This window comes from Pungitius pungitius, chromosome 5 (assembly GCF_949316345.1).
Source record: "Pungitius pungitius chromosome 5, fPunPun2.1, whole genome shotgun sequence".
NCBI lineage: Eukaryota > Metazoa > Chordata > Actinopteri > Perciformes > Gasterosteidae > Pungitius > Pungitius pungitius.
The window spans coordinates 11,285,668-11,308,593 of NC_084904.1; the positions used below are offsets into that span (position 1 = coordinate 11,285,668).

The following is a 22,926-nucleotide window of genomic DNA, read 5'->3' on the forward strand; positions in this document are numbered from 1 at the left end:
TGTTCATAAACGCTTAATCAGCTCTACGATACAATTTGTATATATAAAAGTACAGAAACAAGTCGGCAATAATGAGACCAGAGACCATTACAAGTGAAAGGCCAATAACATCATGGATTGTAAAAAGAAAAAAAGAACCAAAGCTTCTCTACACCCATGGCACATTTTGCACCCTGTGATGTTTGAAATGTATTATCGTTTTGTTATGATTCGTTATGAAGACATACAGTCTAAATGTTGTTCTCGATGCAAACTTGTAGCAGTTTTCCCGGTAGGTGGCGCTTTAGTTTGACGACTAACTGTCAATACAATCAAAGAAGAAGAAGGATGAGGCGGACGTGACAGAGAGCGGAAGTAAAAGGAAAAAGCTCGAAATTAAATATTTTATTTTAAGAACATGTATTACTGGCGTATCGAGGGCATAGTTATTTTACACTCAAAGGCTGACAATATTAGTACACAGGGCGGCAGATATCTTTTAACAATTTTTACGTCAAGTAACTACTGCCAGAATGACGTCACTTAAGTAGAAATGAGTGGAGAAACAACAGCGTGTGCTCAAAGATGCTTCATCGTGTATTGCCAGCATGGTTTTGGTTTGGATCAGATCGCGCTGGGTACTGTTTGGGGACATGTGTCTGCACCGCGCTCGCGCTTCTGACGTACGCTGCGGGCGTCCAGGCGAGTCTCACCGTCGGTCCGGGTGGAGACTTCCCGAGGCTCAGAGGTAACCGTGTGCTTATATATCACGGCTCTCTCATATATTTCACTGATCCAACGAAAGCTTCATTGAGCCCCCCCCCCCCCCTCTTGTCCTCCAGATGTGCTCCTGTACGCCTTCAGTCACGACGAGCTGCCCTCTCTGCTGGTCAGCGTCGCCCTGCTGCTGATGGTCGGACCTAGTCAGGAGCGTCGCTGGGGAACAGTGGCCTTCCTCCTCCTCTCCATCCTGACAGCGACCGTGTTACCTCTTCTTTACACCTTGCTCCTCTTTGTCGGCGGGGCTGGGGCGAGTCGCATCTGCGGCTACTCCGCCATCCAGCTGGCTCTGTTCGCAGCGCAGTGTCGTCAGGTGGCAAAGAGAAGGCTGCTGAGGTGTTTGCCAGTGTGGTTTCTGCCCTGGCTTCTTCTGCTGGCTGGTCTGCTGCTGCTGCCCGGGACACCTGCCCTGCTTCACTTCTGCGCAATACTCATCGGACACAACTGTATCCTTACCTGTCACTTAATTTTACTAAATTATATTCGCCCAACAGAATCTATTCTAGTTTTTAGAAGCTCTATTAGACCTTACCTGAGGGTTGCTTTGCATTCTTTTTATTACATCGTTATTGTCACAATTTATAGCTCAGCCAGCCAGGAATTTGGAACACTAGTGTGAATTTGGAACACTAGTGTGATTTTTTTCAAACAGAATGTGATTTTGTGCTGAAAGTTTGAAACAAAGTGTGCCGGCCTCTCCATTGTGTCTTTTTCCCATAAGTCTTAATGTAACTCTCAGATGCCATGCCATTCATTGGGATACTTCAGGAGCTGGAGGAGGCCTGGGTCTTGGACTTCATTCCCGATTGGGTGTATGTTCGCTCTTCAGCCAGGTTGAGACTGCCCTTCTGCATCACCTCACAGAGGTCTGATTCATCTCGTTCACATCAACAGTCTCACTGAATGTTCACACTCACCACCTACAGGCAAATTGATTTAACCTGATCTGTTGTCACCGGTCTAGGTCCCGTTTTCTGTCTCCGCCTGAAGATAAGGCAGCTGCCCCCCCGATGCGGGATCAATTGAACCATCATCCATGGGAGGATGGAGTACCTGCTTGGATAATGAACCAGTCTGCTGCACTGTCTGAGGCAGAAGTACTGGAGGAACAGATGCTAAAAGCAGGAATTCTGGCCTCATTACAGAATGACCCTGACCACCCTGATTCAAAAGTGGAGGTGGCCAAATCATCAGTTTCCTCTCTGCGGTTAGTAATAATGTAATATCTTAATACATAGCATTTGCATTATTCTCCTCACATTATTTCTAAGTAGTCTTAGTACCGTGATTTTAAGTAACTATTTACTAAAAATACTTTGTTTCCTCTCAGTCTAGGTAACTATTTACTAAAAATACTTTGTTTCCTCTCAGACTCCAGCAGCTGGAGAAGATGGGCTTCCCCACAGATAAAGCTGTAGTGGCATTAGCTGCCTCAAAACAGCTGGATGGCGCCATTTCGTTGCTGATTGATGACAGCGTTGGAGAACAGGCCGTGGTGGTATCCAAAGGGAAGACTACCTCCCACTGAAACACTGTGTAATAAGCTGTGATTACATTATGCTTGGGTTTTGCTGAGCTTTCATATTAGATTTCCCCTGTGGGCTACTACTGTTATCAATAGGTATGGGGGGAGGAAATACTCAATTTGTTTTTTTGCCACAACTGTACCTGAAATAATGTATAGAAGAATATCTAATGCTTTCAGAGACACTTTCTGTATCCCTGCACAGTGTAAATTAGAGCGAGTAGAAGCCATTTATTTATGCTATTAAAAAGTTTAACGAAAGCGGTAATTGTCAGGAAAAATAAAGAGAGCCGACATGTTAATAAAAAAAAACAGTATGCATTATTTTATTACACCATTCCTCTAGACAGGATTATCACAATAACAAATTTGCATGGAAAACATGTTGAATGAAATATAAATGGTTACACAACAGCGTACAAAATAAGATACAATGATCATTTTAAATAGTTTCACAATAAGTTTGATATAGCATGAAAAAAACAATCATCAGGTGTTTTCGTGGAGACAGTTTAAGCCGTGGTAATAAAATGTTGTAGAAAGGACAGCCAATTCCAGACATGTTTAAAATGAGTTCTCTTTTCAGAACACAACATTATATGTGTCTGTTTCTGTTTATATGTCATCAAACCCAAATGTGTGTGCTTATTGTGCAAAGACTAAACGTATTATACTATTGTATATTAAAGCACTTTATCAGTGTGTACTATGGGGAATGGGTGGAAGTGGGGAAACAACACTTACACCAGAAACACTACAAATCACTGGTAGCGACATATATCTAAACTAGAGTAGAGATGCCTTCATCTTTTAGTGCACTACATAACATTGAGTTAAACATATGATTATAACAAAACGAATACTAGAATAAGAGGTTTGTTTGTGTGCTTGTCTCCTGCAAACTGTACATACTCATTATACTTAAATAGTGGAATCTCTTCAGATTGCAGTTACATTGTGAAAGCAGTAAAAACGCAAATCCAGTTTATTTTCTCCCATCTGATTTCTCCTTTGATTGATTATTCTAAATGAGCCTTATTTTCAGGAACTGTAGCTCGAGAAGCACCAAAGAAGATTTTCCTCAAACATTAAACATCTTTGTTCTGGGATCTGCCTTCTGAAGCTGAAGACATCAGTTTGTTTATGGTTACGGGTGGGGGTCGAGCTAGTTATCAGGTTCCTGATGTAGGAGGACATTGTGGAGTATCAGTGGTGTTTCCCTGAGGTGTCCTCATCCTTAATCTGAGAGTAAAGCCCAGAGAGGGTATCAGATAAGGTCTAAATCTGATGACGGTCAATGAGACCTGTGGGAAGGAGGGGGGGGGGGGTCAACCCAGCCCGCGATCCTCAGGGTGAGCTGGAGGGGGCTACTTCCCTCGAACCTTGGTGTTGGTGGACAGAGGAGAAGCAAGTCGATATGGAAGCGCACCTGCTCGCTTATCTCTGTAGAAACTAGGGGAGGCTGTGCCAAACGGTCCGTCCCCAGACCCTACATCAGGCTCTGTTGAAGAAAGACAGCAGTTGGAACGAGGCCTCCCTGTCCATCAGTATGTGAGGACATGCGTGCTTTGTAGTCCTAATCCAAGTCTACTCCGACCTGGCTGTTCACCCGGAGGTGTCGTGAGTGGGTTCTTAGTTTGATTGGACACCAGTTGCCCAGTTCTGACATCAAAATGATTAATGGACTAACTGATGTTGAAAGGATTCATGAAATCTTTCCTTGCTTGATTCCTCTGTAAAGGAGGTGCATCTGGCTGTTGGGGCCATAACGACTGTTTGTCAATTTCTATATTTATTTGTTGACAACCAGCAACAGTTAATCACTGAAATATATGAAATTTTGAGGACGTAATGCAGTATATGAGAAGCCAAAATTTGATTTCGGGATTTTTATGGACAAATAACTTAACAATTCAGTGGTTTCAAAATGATTATCTGTCATTTGAATAATTGTTTTATTGACTTCTCATTGCAGCACTGTTGCTAGACTAACATACTAAACGTTCATTGATAGACACATAGAAACACAAGTATACAAATGATTCAAATATTATTTGAAATATTATTTATAACACTCAGCCGATCTGCATCAGCAGGACTGTGGGTGTGGTTTGATTACATGTGATTGATGGTTCTGGTGCCACCAGCAACCAAATAAATTAGGCTTCATCTGATTTCTTTTCAAATGTTGCTCAATCCTTATTGGTGCTTGGAAGTTTGTGACCCGCAAGAAGAGCAAAGATGAATGCACAACAGCAAATTTACCGTGAAATAACTCGTGTGATCATATAAATAGCGTTTAAGGGCCTTTCAAATATCTTTGATTGAACCAAAACAATTCATACATAAGAAAACATCGGCTTTATTTAGCCACTAGATCAACATTCAGCAGTTTAGGAAAAAATGATCAATTCTATGCCGCTATCATTTGATCAGGACCTTCTAGATCTTGTAAAAAAGGTGAGGGCTGGCAGAGCTGTGGGTGAGGATGTCTTAGCGTTACCTGGCCAGATGATAGCCTCCAGTAGTGTCACCCTGCGAGACAGAAGCTCGAGGTCTGCCTGCAAGTCGTGGAACATCTGCAAGCTAATGTCCTATCAGAGAGCAGTGACAGGGGGGGACTGTGTGAGGGGGTTGCAAACACCGGCCCGAGTCCCGGGGCTGCTCGCGACTGTTCCCACTTCCTGTCCCAGCAGTGAGGTACAGTGACAGTTTACTGCCCCCCACCACCTTTGACCCCTGCCTAAAGCTGACCTAGCCTCAGGCCCCCTACTCACCATGAATACCGATCATAGTCTCAAGGATTAAAACCCTCTCGGCTAAGATCTTCAGCGCCTCTCTGATCTGATGTATGCCGTCCCCCTGTGAAGATAGATGCAGCCGTCAAGGTAAGGAGCACAAGCAAAAGGACTGCTCGCCAGGATGCAAGTCATTATGTCTTTCAATACAACTCAGCAGTTAGAAGGTTAAAACAGTCCACATATCTGCACAGCACTCTCAGACATATCTGTTCACTGTATTTGTCTGTCATTCTGTGGCCATGCCGCGACGTGAGCTCAGTCTCTGCCATGCCGGGCTGGACAACATCGGCATGCACGTTACAGAGCAGCCCCATGTTGGTGACATAACACAGCTGGATCCCATTAACCCAGGATTCAGATTGGATCATGCCATCTGCATTCTTTTTGTTGAGTAGAACTTAAGCCAGGCAATTATTCCTACAGCACCACAGCTTTCAACGCTGTGGCCACAAAAAATGGTCCCATGTTGCTTCACAAAATGAAGCCAGTGTAGATTTACACTAAAATCTAATTGATTTGTCATTTGATAAAAGATGAGGCAATGGCTTCATGAGGGGTACCTTGAGAAGGGACAAAATGACTTGAATGAGAGAAGTTAAGCAGGCAGAGAGAGCTGAAAGAATCCAGGCATGCAGAGAGAGCCGAAGCTGCTAGTGCGTAGGTGAGTCAAATGCCTTTATTAGTAAGAAAACCAACGACATACTTTATTAGGGGAAAAAAGGCAAAGTTTTGAAGTCCTGGAATAACTGATGACATGTTAATTTGAAGCTGGCAGCGTGGCTCAGTTTGTTGGTTTTGATGCATCTCTGCTTTAGTTGTTGGTAGGATTTGCCATGAAATGCTGACAAGACATTTAAGATGATCAGCCCTCAGGAAGAATAGTACTGAGATACTCATAACTAATGACATTCTCATCAACCACAGCTGCACTTAACTTAAAGCCTAACAAAAACACCAGCATGGTGGTACACTCTCTTTCATCAGACAATGAATCGCCAAATATATCTTGAGATACTTTGCCTTATTTCATTTTAAACCGCCCTGTGTTACTTTTCTCATTAGATGCATTTTATAGTTGACTTTCACATCCAGGAAAGAAGGTTTACGTGGTACTTGTAAATCATGCAAGGTTGCATTATGGGATGAAATAGTATAGCTGTATCTTCTCCACTCACATCAGAGCACAACCCCTCTAAACCCAACAGGACCCACCACCAACACATATGGAGTGATTTGGCATATACATTTCACACACTTGCTTTGTGAACATCTTAAAGTACAAATACAGCGGAATTTAGGATTTCTAATACTAAAAAATTCACTCAGTCAAAGCTGGTGCAGTTAAAAGATTGTTTCTTATCTTTTTTTTTATGTATATGCCAAAGTCAGATGCTGAAAAGGTGACTGTGAAAGGTAGCCATGGGGACAGAAGCTTGCAGAGGAAGTCAGACAGCTTTAGGGTGGAGACGACAGTGTTGTGACAAGGGACAGCAGTCCAGAGCACACCCCGAGGACCGACAAAAACAAAAACACATTAACAGGATTCCACACACAAAATCACACACGGCAACGGCTAAAATCACATGGACTCAAACAGAAACGACAATGTAAAACACACACTTTCTGAGGAAAGAATGGACTTGAGAGAAAAAGAGATGAAAACCACTTTGTGGCCAATCGTAGCAATACAGTGATTGTAAAAAGATTATTATGGTAACCTGAGATGTAGGCCATAGACCTGAGCTTTATGTCACAGAATAGAATAATTGCATTGCAAAGTGAACACAAGATGACATAAATTAAAAGATATCTTACATTTAGATTGCTCTTGTAAAATGAGAAAGATGAGAAAAAAATAAGGGTTAGACAGACACAGGGGAATTATTGAAGGCTCAACAAAGGAATCCTTTGTTAAATCTTTAAACTTAAAGCAAAACTCTCCTCCCCTGGCCCTTTGTCACCATGACAACTGTGAACTACCACTGACTACTTTCTTACCGGCAAGCCTTTCTCTCCTGGCTGTCCCTTGGGACCTGGTGCTCCCTGGAAGAAATATTCAACACAAAATAAAAATATGAGTTCAAAACATCACTGAAAAGCATTTACTTCAACAGAATGAGCTCCTTCTCTCTGGGACTGTGTGGTCGCAGGCCGGTGTGATTCGCAGCGCCGCTGGTTAGCGTAGTTTACAGTAATCTAACCAGCTATGACGTGTGTTGATGTTTCCCCCCACACGCTCGTTTACTCAGGCCATAATTATCGAGGCAGCATGGAGGAGGAAGCTTACCGACTCGCCCCTGAAGCCCCTCTCTCCTTGGTAACCTAAAGGGCCCTGAAAAAAAACGCGTGTTGTTTAAGGATGTCGAGTAGATGGGGAAAACCTACTGAATTTTGTGGGTGTACTCACTCGCTCCCCACGTTCTCCCTTTGGCCCCACAGGGCCCTGTGGTCCAGGGGCTCCAGATTTCCCCTGTATTGAGTCGGGAGGTTGAGAAATTGCAAATGACATTGATGCATTTGTTTGGGCAACTGATGGTGCTAAACTCAGTGCTGTAGTGAGTGAGCTTACATTCTGTCCTGGTGGGCCAAGCGGTCCTGCTGGGCCTCTGGGACCTGGTGGACCTAAGAAATAGTTAGACTCATGTTAGCACCCCAATGATGGCCAAGGAGTTTGGTTTTAATTGTGCTTTGCGCATTGTGTTGTTGAGTACAGTACAAGTTAGGATATCGACTGTCAGTGTGTGGACCCAAGTTTGAAGGATGTTTTGTTCTTGGTCACTCGGTTAAAGATCAATACCACAGAAGGCATCTTTTAGTGTAGGGGCAGAGTTTACTATGTGCAGTACAAGGATGAACAGAATATAGAAAGGGATGAACACTCACCGACAGGCCCGGGGGGACCCTGAGGTCCTGGAACAGGGGACCCTCGGGAGTCATGGAAAGTGTTGCCAAACAAGAGGTCTTTTCCACGACCTGCCGGTCGAAAGAAATTGTGGGAGTTACTTTTACGTTTTTTTCATTACTGTACAGTTACATTTAACATTCATCAACTATATTCATTTTATGTCGCCTTTAAGGGAATCGTTGGAACTCAAATCTGTTCAATTCATGTGATGCTTTACCTCAAACAAGCTCCACCAATGAAATGGATGTATTTGGATGAAATGGATGAAAGTGCTCCTTTAGAAAGAAGTCTGTGAAATGTTCAGACTTGAACTTGTGAGGAATGTTGATCAAAGGTTTTACAGTGCGTGATGTTTTACTTTGGTTTTATGCTGCTGTATGACTGCAACATAGTTTGTGCTCACAGCTTTTCTCAACTCTGCAAAAAGCCGCTGTGGCGAGGCACAATTCTTTTGAAATAATGTTTTTTCACAGTGGTCTCGCTCGGTCTGAAAGGGCCTTGAGTCCTGCTGTCCGCACCAGAGAAGTCGCTGCATTCCTGCAGTAAATTATTCCACAGGGTAATCACACTGAATGAGGCTGATTGAGAAGCCAGACTCGGGGGAAATGAAGGTGATCTTTATTATACTAACGGTAACCTCCAGAGGGCAGGATCTTCCAACAAATACAAAAACAACTACCCTAATGACTTCAACAGGTTGGTAAACTACAAAAGCCTCCAAAAGCCGCTTCAGTAGTAGATCTGGGTTTCTCATCCATTAAAAACATTGGAATTTCAAATCCACTGTGTAAAAACACTGACTGGACGTCTTCACCTAACTGGGTCTAAAAGAGGAAGATGGCGGTAAACGTTTGAGCAATAGAGGAAGTGTGCGGTCATAGGGTCATTTCATACGGGTAAGAAATACAAATCCAATCACAAAATGAGGCAGGGGACCCAGAGAGGAGGAGGAGGAGGAGGAGGAGGAGAGCTGACATCCAGAAACATCTTCCAGCTGCCGGAGTGTCGCACATCTCTGCCAGATCTCAACCAGAGTTGACATCCAAAAACCTGGCCGCTGTCTCTGTCTATTTCTACTTTCTACTTAATGTGTGAAGGATGTTCAAACATCAACGCTGCGCCTCGATACTATGTTCTGGCTCCTGGACAGGAGGCTTCTCCCGTTCAGCTGAAGGGAATTCCAACCTCCTGAAGCAGACGCAAAAGCCAAATAAGCCGGTGTTTTCCAAAGGAAGCTCAAAACGTCTCCTACTGTTACTGTGATGCGAAAGAAATGACTCGCAGTCTCGGAAACGATCGCGCCAAATGCGACGTGCCCACAGCTTTCTCCACGCAGCGACCCACAGCTTTAAAAATATACGTGCGCTGGATTCTTTGCTTTACCACTGAAGCCACATTTTAAAAAGCAGATGCGTTGAGAAGGCCTCCGTCGGTTTCTCACACGTCCCTTTAGCTGTGTGAGCTGCCCACATCTGGAAGTTGTTCAGTGACATCAGTGACGGACAGGTTCTCAGCAAAGCATGTGACCTCTGAGCGGATCTCGGACTGCCTCTGCCTTCGTTTCATACTCTTTGACTCTCCTCTAGCTGGCTGGTAGACAATAAGGAGTGAGTAGCTGTTACAGGATTACCGCCATCCTGTCTGTTTCTCATTCTCTTTGTTTCCTTTGTTTATCAGTAGTCATAAAACTTCTGAAAGCTATTATGCGGCAGGAGAGAACATGTCTGTGAGCCTGCTAGGGACGAATGAATATCAAGGGTTCGGGGTCTGTAAAACATCGCCGGGCCGCCGCAGAACAAAGGCTTGCTTTTGATCAGTCTACATGCACTAAACTGACTTTAAAATGAAATATACAGCAATAAAAGTGCATTGATTATACGTATTAAAGTCTGTTTTTGTTTGGGAGTACCACTGTATATGAAGTAGCATGATGCCTATAGTAATGTTACTTTAGACAGTATCCTGAAGACTAACAGTATGAAAATAAAAGACGTGTGGTGGAGGTAGAGAGCAGACCTTTGTAGCTGCCTCCTCATCTCTGCTTGAGACTAACAGCATGTGTCCCAACAATGTTAGTGGGAGAGTTGACTTAACTTAAAAAGGTTTTAACAAATACAAAAGGTATTTTTTGCTCGTCTTTGGTGTGGAATTTTTGTCATGGATGCTGTATGACGTCTCTTACTCTGGTCCGGATCTTGGATGTGGGCACTGGCCTCAGCTGGAGGCCCTGGAGGGCCAGGCGGGCCTGGAAGACCCCTTTCCCCTGGGAGCCCTTGTGGACCACGGGGCCCTGAGAAGAGAAATGACAGACATTACTGTGGTGATGGACATACTTGAGAAGTATGTCAAAGTGAGATATATGATCATAAGGGAGCGCACAGCATGACGGGATGATGTGATTATAAGAGGATACGCCATGACCAGTGAGGAAATAGATTAGATAAAGTACGGAATGATACAACGCAATAAGGTCTGACAGGATTGTGTGTGCGTGTCACTATATAATAAGCATGTATGTGCATGTGAAGTAAACTAAGCAGTGTATTAACTGGGAGACTGCTTTGTGATTAAAATGAGGAGGATGATCTTTAAGGGTCCGACACTGGCAACTGATTTAGAGACATGCGGAAACTCAAATAAACACCACTAAACTCAAAGTTATACTGGGACTGGTTCATAGAAAATGAAATGCTTCCTGCTTATACATATTAGCTTTTGGACATGTATGTGTGAGGGAGAGTAAAAGCCTGGAGCTGGTGTGGTTCCAGAGGTGATTCTCCTCCTCCAGACATTTTTTTCAAGGAAGAAAAAAAAAACGAAAACATCTGACCCCTTTGTTTGGACTCGCGTGATGTAATGCTTCACCATAAACATCACCGCCTGCCCTCCGACGGACTCATCACCTCTCTGTTTATGTACTGATGCAACTGAAAATGACAGCCCACTAATTACTGCTTTGCAAAGTAATGTTTTTACAGCTCTGATTTGACACTTCTGTGGGCCGCTTTCACTTAGTCATAGTAAACACTGCAGAATGACCGGCTTCGTTTGGCGAAACACAAACTGCAATCTGCAGTATAGTTTATGTAAGTTTAAATTGTTCGGCAACACAATGGTGATCCCCTCAAAATTCCATTCAGAATTTGTAAAACAACTTTCCTTTCATTTCTCAGCATATATCATACGTGCTTTATCACTTCCCCAAACAACACAAGTTCACTTTTCAAATTCTCTTTTCAATTACCTTAAAATGACATTTATCAACATTTTCCATAACGTTGGACACGTTCCAGTCCCGTGTTTATCTTTCACTTTGAAATGGAAAAAAAAGCAGCGCAATAAGGAAAATAAGGAGCTTTGGATGCAACTTAAGACAAAGCTCTGGCTCTGGGCACTTATGAAGTAATGGAGATAGAAAAAACAGTAACACCACAGGCATATGGAAATCATAAGGACCTGAGATTTGTGTATGTATAGATCATGTTCATTTCAGATTGAAGTCACATGGTGCTTCTTGGAAAGTGGGTTTGTAGTTTAAATGTACATCTTTACAAGTAGCATGCACGGAGCCGGGTCATATGTAGTCAAAAAGGAGGGATGCATTCCCTCCATAATCAAGAGCAGAGAAATGACATTGAGAGAGTAATGTTGTGATGAACCTGTACTGCCAATTATTTAGTCATCATTCATGTCCTAAGCTTCTGTGGATTTACTTGTTTCGCGACAGGTTTTGTTTTATTTGTACATAAGCAGTGAGCTTTGAGTATGTACAGCAGATATTTGACTCTCGTTGGTAAGCAGCAGCACATGTTTGGTAAAGTTTATACGTACCGTATTTTCGCGACTATACGGCGCACTGAATTACAAGGCGCACCTTCAATAAATCGCCAATTTTAGAACTATTTTCATATATAGAGCGCACCGGATCACAAGGCGCATAGAAGTAACTGCAGTAAAACGTTTGACTGGGGCTGCGTTATGCATCCACTAGATCGGGCTGTGCTAAATCAAACGTTATTAAGCGTTCTGAAAACTCTTCACTCCCATGGAAACGTTGTTCAAACGTTAATGTGGATATTAACAATATCTCTGAACCTCCAACTTTTGTTCTTGATTAATGAAAACATTCTTGGCAAATGCTTTGGTGCATCTTGCACCGAGAGGCAGCGCTGGAACAGACGGTGGCGCCTCGCGGCGGACCGTCAGCGCGATCCCGACATCCAACTACCAGCTTTAATATACTGTAGCGACTCTCGCTAATGAATCTCTGGACAATGTGCTTATCTTCTGGTTTTATTGTCGAGAAACAGGCTACTGTCGGCCGTAGCCTACGCCGAACAAAAACACACCATCGCTCTCCAAAACAACAACAATTCCCGCGTCCCCATAGGTGGCACTAAGATGAGTGACGTGACATTGTGCGCCCTTCACTGAACATCCCAAAACTCTGTAAAGTGCAACGCCGCTCCAGAACATGAAAACACAGTCCGTTACAATACGCTGTTGGAGCTGGAATTACCGCGGCTGCTGGCACCAGACTTTCCCTCCAATGGATCCTCGTTAACCAGTATGGATCAACCAATTGAGCCATATATACGGCGCTCCGGATTACAAGGCGCACGCGCCGTTTTTTTAGAAAAAAAAGGATTTTAAGTGCGCCTTATAGTCGCGAAAATACGGTAATTTAAAAACATTGAGGTCCGCTGGAATGCTCCAACTTTTACCACTAGAGGATCTGTGGGTTTGATTGAGTGGTTGAAGAGAAAGATAAACAATCTGAAGGATTGTTCTTTTGTTGGAGATCTACCTGATTTCTTCTCGGTTGTTTCCTTGATTCTTTGGTCAACATTGATCCGTTAAAATGTCTTCTTCTACAGACAATAAATGGTGACCAGGCAACTGTTTTACAACACCCTGCGTCTCTCTCAATCACGCACGCAAATCAGTGTGTCAACATCTTCTAAAACAAGGTTCATTTGTTTCTCTCATGTCACAACTCTGCTAACCGTGAATTTCTACTTTCATTCCTCTCTTACCTGCAGGTCCTGAAGATCCCTTGAATCCAGGAGATCCAGATGGGCCCCGTGTCCCAGCCTCCCCCCGAGGCCCACTTGGACCTGGCAGCCCTCGAGACCCAGGTTTCCCTAAGAGGAGGAAACAGTCATGAGTAATCTCAAAGCCTTCACTTGTCTTCATCCATAATGGTTTTACATGGGCGGAAGCAACTGCAGCTACAAGTTACCTTCTCTGCCAGGCAGCCCATCCCTCCCATTTTCCCCCTGAGGACCTGGAATGAAAACAGAGATGCAGCTCTGTGAAAAAATATTGAATCAAAACACATGGAGAAGAGCTTTTTGGAAATACACTGAGGAAATGGGGCCAACATGCTTATGGTGAAGAGCTGAGGCAGGTCCCCATCTCTGTCTGAGGTCAGCAGCTCCAGCTAAATTAGCCGCTATTAGCATTCAACAACCAAACCTCTGAAGTTCGCACTGTAGCTAAACTACTGAGTGTCAGTTCAATAGACAATAGTGAATGAGTGTGGATTAAAAACTTCCACTCCGTTCGAGTAAGTTGAAATCTTCTATCATCACATGAAATTCACATAGTGGCTGTGTAAAACACATTTACATAACTTTTTTAACGTCCTGTGCAGTAGGGTTAGTGAACCCTTACAGTGCTGAGCTCGACTGCAGGAGAAGAGAATTTGTTGTGCTTGGAAGCTGAAGGAAATGAGTGTGTGTGCATTAGAGGAAGTAGGATCTGACCAGAGGTGAGCAGGTAGAATTGCTTGCCCGCTGAGAAAAGCTGAGAGGCATTTTTGTTATTAATTATTTTTATTCATGCATCACAGACTAATATACGTACCTGCAGGTCCCTGCTCACCAGGAGCTCCCTGAACGGGCACAGCCCCCATCAGTGATAAGGCCTCCGGGGCACTTGCTCCTTTACCCTGAGGCTGGCGATGTGATGTGGACGCCGGGGCAGTGTATAATTGTACCTGGTTCAGGGAGACATAAAACGTATCTCGGTTACGCATGTAACCTTCGTTCCCTGCGTGACCGCGTCATGAAGCACGTGTGAAAATTAACCAATGGCGAGCTGGTACATCATAGCGGGGACGCCGGACCAGGGCGCTATAAAGGGACCCGAAGGGCAGGACCATTCATCTCTGAAAGGCCGAATCGAGTGCCACGGGCAGGCCGGGAGTATGGCAGAACGTTTACACAGCGTCTCGTTCCCTTCAGGGAACGAAGGTTACATACGTAACCGAGAGACGTTCCCTATCAGGGAACTCGAGCTGCGTAAAACGCTGTGGGAACACTTATACCCACTCACCATACGAGCAGGTGACCGTGGTGTGAAGTTTTCAAAAACGCACACTCGACAAGAGCACCTGTGCTCAAGGCGAGGGTAAGGTCCCCGACATGAGGGCTTCTGCAGCCGCCATACCCCAAGATGGTAGAATGGGCCCGGACAGCCAAGATGCGGGCTGACCGGCGGATTCATGAGCAAGTGTCATGGCAATAACCATTCACTTGCTGCGGCTCTGTTGCGGCTCTGTTATACGCCTGGTCCGACGTCAGGAACGGAGGACAGGGTGCCACAAAGGAAGAGAGATGCCCCAAAGGCAGACGGGAAGACCTGTGGAAACATAGCAGGACCTCCAGTACTGAACCGACCGGGCAGTTAACTGGGTCCGCAGTTGTTCCTACAGCAGGTGGCACCATCTACCGGCATACGCCCTCCTAGTGGCGGGGCTCTGGAGTAGGAGGTGGTCTCTACGACCTCAGTCGAGAGACTGGACCTTAAAGGGCGGGCCCCCTCAAGGGCCATGCCCATAGCTTCCAAATCTCCGGGCGGGGGTGAACTATGGACCCCAACGCCTGAGCCAGCAGGTCCGACCTAATGGAGATCTCCACCGGGGGGCCTGCGAGAAGCGATATTAAGTCCGCAAACCATACGCGGGCCGGCCAGAACGGGGCTACTAACAGTAGGCTGACTCCGTCCTGACGGACCCTATCCAGAACCCCTGGGAGCAGAGCAACCGGGGGGAAAGCGTACAAGCGCATGCTTTTTGGCCATGCATGTCCTAAAGCATCCAAGCCGAGAGGGGCGGGGTGCGTGAGGGAGAACCACCGAGGACAATGAGTTGTCTCTGCGGAGGCAAATAGATCCACATCGGCGCGGCCGAAGTGACCCCAAAGTAACTCCACCGCCTCTGGGTGGAGTCTCCAGTCCCCGGGCCTCGGCCCCTGCCTCGACAGGGTGTCTGCCCCTTGGTTCAAGACGCCCGGGATAAAAGCCGCTCTTAACGAGCGGAGTTTCCCCACGGACCACTCATGATCGCACCCCAGCCCGTGAGGGAAGCGTCTGTCGTGAGGATGATCCGGTGACAGATCACCCCTAAAACGGGCCCTTGGGCTAGAAACCCAGGGTGCCTCCATATGACCAGGGCCCTCAGGCAGCGCCGGGTGACTTTGATCAGGCGGTGCTGGTTCCCCCTTGGGGAGAATCCCTTGGTCTTGAGCCACCACTGCAACGGTCTCAAGTGTAACAGGCCGCGGGGGGATCACATTGGATACCGCTGCCAGGAGACCTAACAGTCTCTGAAACTGTTTCACAGTGAGTGGCTGGCCTAGCCTAGCCTGCTGAACAGTAGAGAGGATCGAAACTACCCGAGCGGGAGACAGGTGTGCCCGCATCGTGGTCGAATCCCAAATTACGCCCAGGAAAGTGGTCCTACGTGCTGGGGACAGCACGCTTTTCCTGGTGTTGAGTCTCAGCCCCAGACGGTTGATATGAGCGAGCACAACATCACGGTGTTGGGCCGCCAGGCGCTCGGAGGGCGCTAAAATCAACCAGTTGTCCAAGTAGTTCAAAATACGGATGCCCTGGAGACGCAATGGCGCCAGAGCTGCATCCACGCATTTTGTGAACGTACGGGGCGAGAGGGCTAGGTCAAAAGGAAGGACCTTGTATTGGTAAGCTTTATCCCCAAAAGCGAACCTCAGGAACTTCCTGTATTGAGGGAGGATGGGAATATGAAAGTAAGCGTCCTGGAGATCTACCGTGACAAACCAGTCCTCAGACCTGATTTGTGCCGCGATCTGTTTGAGAGTGAGCATCTTGAAGCTCAACTTCGCAACAGCGCGGTTCAAACGGCGGAGATCCAGAATCGGACGCAAACCCCCATCCTTTGGAACGATGAAGTACCGGCTATGATAGCCTGACTCTCTGTCTGGGGGGAGAACTCATTCTACGGCTCCCTTCCGCAGCAGGGTCTGTACTTCTTGTTCCAACACCAGAGCCTGCTGGGGGTCTACCACCGTGGGTAGTACGCCCCGAAATCGAGGCGGCCGCCACCTAAACTGGATGGCGTAGCCGACATCGATTGTGTGCAGGACCCATTGAGATACGTTGGGGAGGGCTCGCCACTCACCCAAAAAGTTTCTCAGGGGCTCCGGTCTCTGGAAGTCCCGGGTCTACAGACACCGCGCCCTGTAACAGTGTACTGGCAGGGAGAGTGCGGTGGCACCCTACCACCTCCGGTGGGGGTCACTCTCCGGGCCATGACCCTTACGGTGTCAGGGCCTATTGGACGAAGTCCTCCCCGCGGCGGGGGTCCTCAGACCAGTAGTCCTCCCAGCTGCGGGGGTCCTCAGACCAGTCCGGCCCCGCGGACGTGGCGTCGCCGGGGAACGAAAGAATCGAGCGCCTCCGCCTGCCACCTCTTGCCACGGAGTTTATCCGCCACAGCCCCAATGGCACCTACGAAGAGGGTAGTGGGGGAGAGAGGGGCATCCAGGAGGAAGGACTTGTCCTTCTCCTGCAGTGCGGAGTGGCTCAGCCAAAGGTGCCGCTCCGTAGCCACCATGGCTGCCATGGAGCGGCCGACGGACTTCGCCGTCTCTTTCGTGGCTCGTAACGCGAGGTCAGCCGTGTGCTTCAGCTCACGCACTGCCTCCGGCGTTAGCTCCGTCCCCTCGGCCACGTCGGCCAGCAGCTCTGCCTGATACGCCTGGATAAGCGCCATCGTATGCAGGCAGCACGGCGCTTGCCCCGCCGTCGAGTAAGCCCTGCCCACCAGAACCGAGGTAGTCCTCGAAGGCTTGGTGGGCAGTACCGGTGTCCTCAACGACATGGCCGCGGGGGAAACATGGCTCGCCAGGGCCCCCTCCGCGGCCGGCATCCTTCCGTAGCCATGTCGCCTAGCCTCAGCTAAAGACGAGTACAATGCCGTACGCGGGTTGTACACGGCCTACTCCAGGACGCCGACACCTCAGTGTGGACGTCTGGGAAGAACGGCAGGCATCGGTGTGGAGGCACTCTGCGGGAAGGTAAAAACCGCTCCTGCAGTCTACCGGGAGCAGACGGCTGCTGCTCACCCGCCGGCCAGCTGATATGTAATCTGTCATCGGCTCGGGTGAGGACCTCCAGCAATTCTTTTGCGGCAGCGGGGGAATGAGTCGCCTCGGCGTCAGCCTCAGCTGCCTCTACGCTCACCACGTCCAGCTCCTCGGAGCCGGAAAAACGTAAGAGCGGCGTCTCGTCCGGGGTGGAGGAAGCCGCGGAGCGTGCCTCCGCCTCCAGAAACGAGCGCCTGGATCCCATAGTGAAGGGCCGGGAAAAGGCGTCAGCCGTCCCGGAATCCTCCGTGAGATCCATTTGTGATCCCCAGGAAGGCATCCGGGGCTCCGCCTCGGCATGAGCCGAACCGGAGCCGCGGGGAGCACGCCTCATCGAGCCGTCCTCATTGAAGAGAGCTCGACGAGAGACGCGAGATTGCCACGTCAAATGCTCACAGTCTGCACAGCTAGCCCCTTCAAGCTTCAAGGGCTAGCTGGGCGTGCTCCATGCCTAAGCAGACAACACACAGGTTGTGCGAGTCTCTGCCCATAATAAATCGGGTGCAAGGGGGAACACACTGGACGAACCGCTCAGCCATTTCTATCTAAGTGGAAAACTTCACACGCACTAGATGAAGGCACAGAGATGAATGGTCCTGCCCTTCGGGTCCCTTTATAGCGCCCTGGTCCGGCGTCCCCGCTATGACATACCAGCTCGCCATTGGTTAATTTTCACAAGTGCTTCATGACACGGTCACGCAGGGGCGGTCACGCAGGGGCGTTCCCACAGCGTTTTACGCAGCTCGAGTTCCCTGATAGGGAACAATTTTTATTGTGAATAATGATTCGCATTTCAGTGATTCAGAGCTGGTGGCTGGATGAGTTTGTCCAAACCTTCGCCTCCAGGGAGCTCAGCCTGTCGGTCAAAGCTGTGATTCGACTGCAGTTGAGACAATCTAAAAAAGAAAGAAGAAAAAAGACGTTTTTATTTTACCACACTTAAGCATGTAATATATCTTTGCGATTTTGTGTTATAGTCAACGTAGTAACATGCTCCTACTAGAGGTTGGCTCTCCTGTACGTCCATGTGGTCGTCGTAGCGTGGACGGTTTCCTGATGGCCTCTTGAGCTACAAGCTGGTTCCTCGCATCTGTAACAGAAGATAAAGGCTGGAAAATTTCACTTCTGTTGCAACTGCAAGTTTTAGAGCTCTTTTCGGTGGCTATTATAGTTCCGATTATACCACAATTTTTGGAGCGGACAGACCGAAAAAAATCATTGAATACTTGTGATGCAAATACAACATCCTAGAAATCTCAGTTTTATTGGAATATTCTGCAAATCTTTTGTTAAGTGCCAATAAAATAAGAAGTATTTATGCAGCATTATGCAGAGATCTGGGCACAAATGTGGGACAATAGTTTGATTTGATGGATAATAAGTAAAATGGGGGAGAGGAGTATAACGTGCAATAAGGGTTACGGGGCCAAAATCGAACCCCTCGGCTACCAAGGAGCTCCACACACATGCAATTGTTGATTTATGTGCACTTGTAACGCAACCATAATCTCTCTCCTTCTATACCGTCTTTTTAGTTGTCTAACATTGAGCGTACTGTAGATGCCATCTGCTCGAATTATAGGAAAAAAATAAACAAATTGGTTCCAGTGACTCCAACAATGTGGAGGGCAGTATTAGAAAACAGAAAAATCTTCTATTCAAAAGAAAAAGAGTTAAAAAACAGCCCAACTACTCTGTCCAAATACCCATTAAAAGGCTGCAGGTGTCATTGAGTCATGTGTTTATTGTTATGTCATCACGCCAAACAGATGGACACTCCATTGAGCTCTGGCTCGTGTGAGTACACCCCAATGTGGATGATAACAGAGATGAAGTCTTTGCTGTGTCTGTGTGTGGGTCCAAATCTTTCAGGTGAACTTCTCAATATCAAAAAGCCAGAGACAGCTGACAATAACAATGCAATACAATATGTTAAGCGTTAATGAAGAGATACAAATGGAAATCCCCAGACAGTTGCTGCTTTTTTCCCTCCAAGAGACAAACATCTTTGCCAAGCTGCTTTCCTTTTCCCTTGTGTCTTTGGAGTATAAAACCTAAGAGCCTTTCAGAGTGCGAGCGTAAAGACAAACAATAATTCCCTTGTCCAGAGAGAATGGGCAGTCTCAGCTCGCATTCTGTCTTGCCTTCATTTTATGAAGTGTGGGAGTTAGTGTCCCTGGGTTCTGGATGTTTTGAATGGGTGGACCTTTTGGAATTGCTAGACTGACTCCTTTGTCTGGCCCGGCCTGGCTCTGGTCGGCCCAGGTGCTCCTGATAGAAACAAGAGGCCGGGTTCAGCACCTCATTAGGCGCCAGGAAACGCGCCTCGGCCACTCGGTGGCCACCGAGCACCTGCAGCACCAGGATGCAGCAGGAGAGAAATGTTCTTCTTCTCCCCATACAGTTTCCTTTAATGTACCAATCAGATGTTATAATCTATCTCTATCAACTGCAGACAGGGGGGAGGAAATCCCCTCTGGAGCGCGTTTTGTCAAGCAAAAAAATAAATGTTTGGGAACATAAGCAACAAAGAGGGCATAGAAGTTTTAGGGTTTTTAGGGTAAAAGGAAACTACTTCAATAATTCCACTTCCTCAACCCTTTGCACTCTGTTTTGGGTATTTGTGTAGATGTATTTAAACCAACTAAGGGCCGAGTATGACATTTTTTTGGCATGTGCTCTAGATTCTAGAAAAAATCTCTTGCATACTGATAACCATGTGCTTGGAGACACACGGACCAACAGCGCACTTCAGTCCACCTGGAGAAGACCGCAGAGACAAAAAGAGGAGTGTGTGTGTGTGTGTGTGTAGGAGAGCGTGAACGCACACGCCAGGGACGGATTCTCTGCTGGTCGGCTCATGGCTGCCTTCCATTACAAAGAGGAGTTTGGATAGGAAATCCAACTCTCACCCCTAAAGGCATCACTTCCCCCTGTCAGTCACACTCCTGCTTGTATGAAGCCCAAACCCGTCTCTCTCTCTCTCTCTCTCTCTCTCTCTCAGGAGAATGAAACTCTGACAAAAATAACATCACCTCAGTTATTGAATGTCCCCCCCGCTGCGATTGACGCGGTTCATTGTATCCACTCTTTGTTCTCAGTAGGCTAATTGTCCCAGTGGGGGGGTGGTCAAAGAAATGTGTGAATATATTTGACCTTTAGCCCCATTTTGCACTGTTCACTAGTCAACGGCTGAGTCAGAACTCTTCACTGGAGATATACCCCCGCAGAGAGTTCAGCAGGTCATCCTGACATCAGCCCTTTCTCTCTCTCCCTCACACACAGACACGCACACACACACAGAAATGAGGGAGATATGATCGAAGGTCACATGGAGGTTATCTTCTATTGCTTAATGCCATTTAATAATGGTCAGGCTCAAGTACATGATAATATTAATTTCATATTGTGCAATTATCTAGACTGTCTCTATCAAAATTAAAGTTTATTATGGAGCCTTGAAGCCATCCAAAAGCTGAAGTGAGCTCTTGAAGCACACAGGCCCTCTATTAAAGTAGTTGTAGGTGGAGGTTAGAAAGGGCCGATGTTTGCCGCACATGTTGCCCGTTGGGACTCAAATCAAACCCTGATGAGAGATTCTATGCTGGGTTCACTCAGCGTCGCTTCATTGTTGTAATAAAATGACCACTAGAGTATGTTTGTTTGAATTAAATGTTCATGATATAACACACCAATACTAGGTTGTCCAGTCGTGAGTTTTAACTCCCTTGCTCACATTACATGCATATGTATGTTATGAGGGATGACAAAGTAGACAGAAAGAGGGTGAATGACAGCTCAGCGTGGTAACAAACTGCCTTTGTGATTCGACACCAGAGAGACATTGATTCCAGACAGCAAGGGGAAGAAAACACATCTTCAACAGCCTGCTCTCTTACTATTATACCATTATAATATCCTTATTGGAGCTTAATTCCAAAGTTGTCATAATTGGCTCTTTAAGACCCACTTGGATCTTTGCCACAAGTGTGAGAGAAAGAGAAAAAAGTGCGAGGGTGAAAAACCCAGACGATGGGTGTGCTGTGTTATTAATGGTCCTGGGTTGTTCCTTCATTGATACTCTCCCACTGAAAATAAACCAGTGTTTCAGTGCAGAGCCCAATTAGCACAGGCAGCCAGAGCCTTGAAACACATGTCTCACACGCCGCTGAACCGGCTGCCTGATCCTCGAAGCCTGTCACCTACTGAGGCTTATTTGTCTTCTGCATAAAAATGTAGCAGCTTGCACACAGAGAGGCCTTGACACTGGTGCCCCGTCATATTGCAGCAGATGATGAATCGTATCCCAGTGTGTGTGCACTGTTTTCCTTCTTGTAACAGAGTTATCTCAAGTTCATAGTTCCTCTAGGGAAACATCAAAACACCCACACACACACACACAGACACAGACACAGACACACAGACACACACACACACACACACACACACACACAGCAGAGAACGAGGTCCTGATCCATCTCTGTCTGGTCAATTAGCTGAGCTCAGCGCCACAGCCTCCTTAGTGACCAGATGCTGACAGCCAACCAGGGAAGGCGTTTGTCTCCGTCTCTGCACTGAGAGACTGAAGACCGCTGCTTCCTTCACACAAACACACACACGCTAAAAAGGAGGCTTCTAGGGACATATGTTTGCTCGTCTGATTTGCAATTTTTGCAGACCCGATACATTATCAAGGTATCAAAGAATTTTGTAATCCAACCATTTTAGAAGCAAAATGTCACTGCGTTCATTATTTTTCCTGCTGCAAGCACACGCTTGACCCTAATCCTGAGATCTTTTGTAAAGGAAACTCTGCATAACATCCCCGATTAGGGGGATCCAGAATTGTGATGAGGCCTTTATGTGATGCATTCACATTCATTCCTATATAATGACATTATTATTGGAAGTAAAGAAATCCCTGAACTGCCTGACAATTGATCCAATGACATCCTCGCAGGGAGCTACACTGATTTGAGATATCAGAGCTGACTCATTAACCAGTATCGGGTGTATGGAATTGGGAGTGAAAAAAAGGGATATTTCAACATTTCCTCTGATGGACGACTCCAATCAATCACAGATTCTAACCCATCAGCGGCTTCCACCTCCCATCAGCGGCCTCCACCTCCCACACAGCTGACGGGTGTCCGTCTGATCATCAGGGCTCGGGGCTCAGCTCAGTGCAAACCTGCACTTAGTCAACACGTTTACCGGGCTTTCCCAGACTCGCAGCTCTCTTTTACTAGGTGATTGACTCAAAGGGTGGGACTCACTTCATCATTTCCTTCCTCGGGAATTGCCACTCTGCTTCCCGAACCTGTCAGCCTGGGAATGGAGCTGCCCACACAACGGACTGGTTCAAATGGTCAGATAATTGATCCCAGAGAAAAAAGGAAGCTGAGTGAGACTGAATCTTCACCTTTGCACTTTGTTTTAGTCGAAAAGTGCTGGTCTATACATCTGCTCTGGTTTACAAGGCTTGGTGTGGGTGCGGCAAATGAAACCAAGCTCCAGCCTCCAGGA

The 22,926-nt window shown here is 46.7% G+C and overlaps 2 protein-coding genes across 3 annotated transcripts in view; one reads left to right on the forward strand and one right to left on the reverse strand.

The window, feature by feature from the left end:
• Positions 1-291: 291 nt before the first annotated feature.
• On the forward strand, positions 292-2,608 carry rhbdd3 (rhomboid domain containing 3). The gene is made up of 5 exons (XM_037481515.2): positions 292-727; positions 822-1,205; positions 1,499-1,625; positions 1,724-1,966; positions 2,131-2,608. The coding sequence occupies exons 1-5, from the start codon at positions 565-567 to the stop codon at positions 2,285-2,287; spliced, it is 1,074 nt and encodes a 357-aa protein (XP_037337412.1). The 5' UTR covers positions 292-564; the 3' UTR covers positions 2,288-2,608.
• Positions 2,585-22,926, reverse strand: part of emid1 (EMI domain containing 1) — a 51,461-nt gene continuing 31,119 nt past the window's right edge. Inside the window, exons 4-17 of one of the 2 annotated variants that reach the window (XM_037481513.2) lie at positions 18,401-18,490; positions 18,235-18,296; positions 13,859-13,991; positions 13,233-13,277; positions 13,027-13,134; positions 10,173-10,280; positions 7,969-8,058; positions 7,655-7,707; positions 7,493-7,555; positions 7,373-7,417; positions 7,084-7,128; positions 6,901-6,912; positions 5,062-5,146; positions 2,585-3,785 (exon numbers count right to left, since the gene is read on the reverse strand). In XM_037481513.2, coding sequence (XP_037337410.2) covers positions 3,652-3,785; positions 5,062-5,146; positions 6,901-6,912; positions 7,084-7,128; positions 7,373-7,417; positions 7,493-7,555; positions 7,655-7,707; positions 7,969-8,058; positions 10,173-10,280; positions 13,027-13,134; positions 13,233-13,277; positions 13,859-13,991; positions 18,235-18,296; positions 18,401-18,490 — 1,073 coding nt within the window. In that variant the 3' untranslated portion in view covers positions 2,585-3,651. The remainder of the gene's footprint in view (positions 3,786-5,061; positions 5,147-6,900; positions 6,913-7,083; positions 7,129-7,372; positions 7,418-7,492; positions 7,556-7,654; positions 7,708-7,968; positions 8,059-10,172; positions 10,281-13,026; positions 13,135-13,232; positions 13,278-13,858; positions 13,992-18,234; positions 18,297-18,400; positions 18,491-22,926) is intronic. The other variant, XM_037481514.2, reaches the window with a different exon arrangement.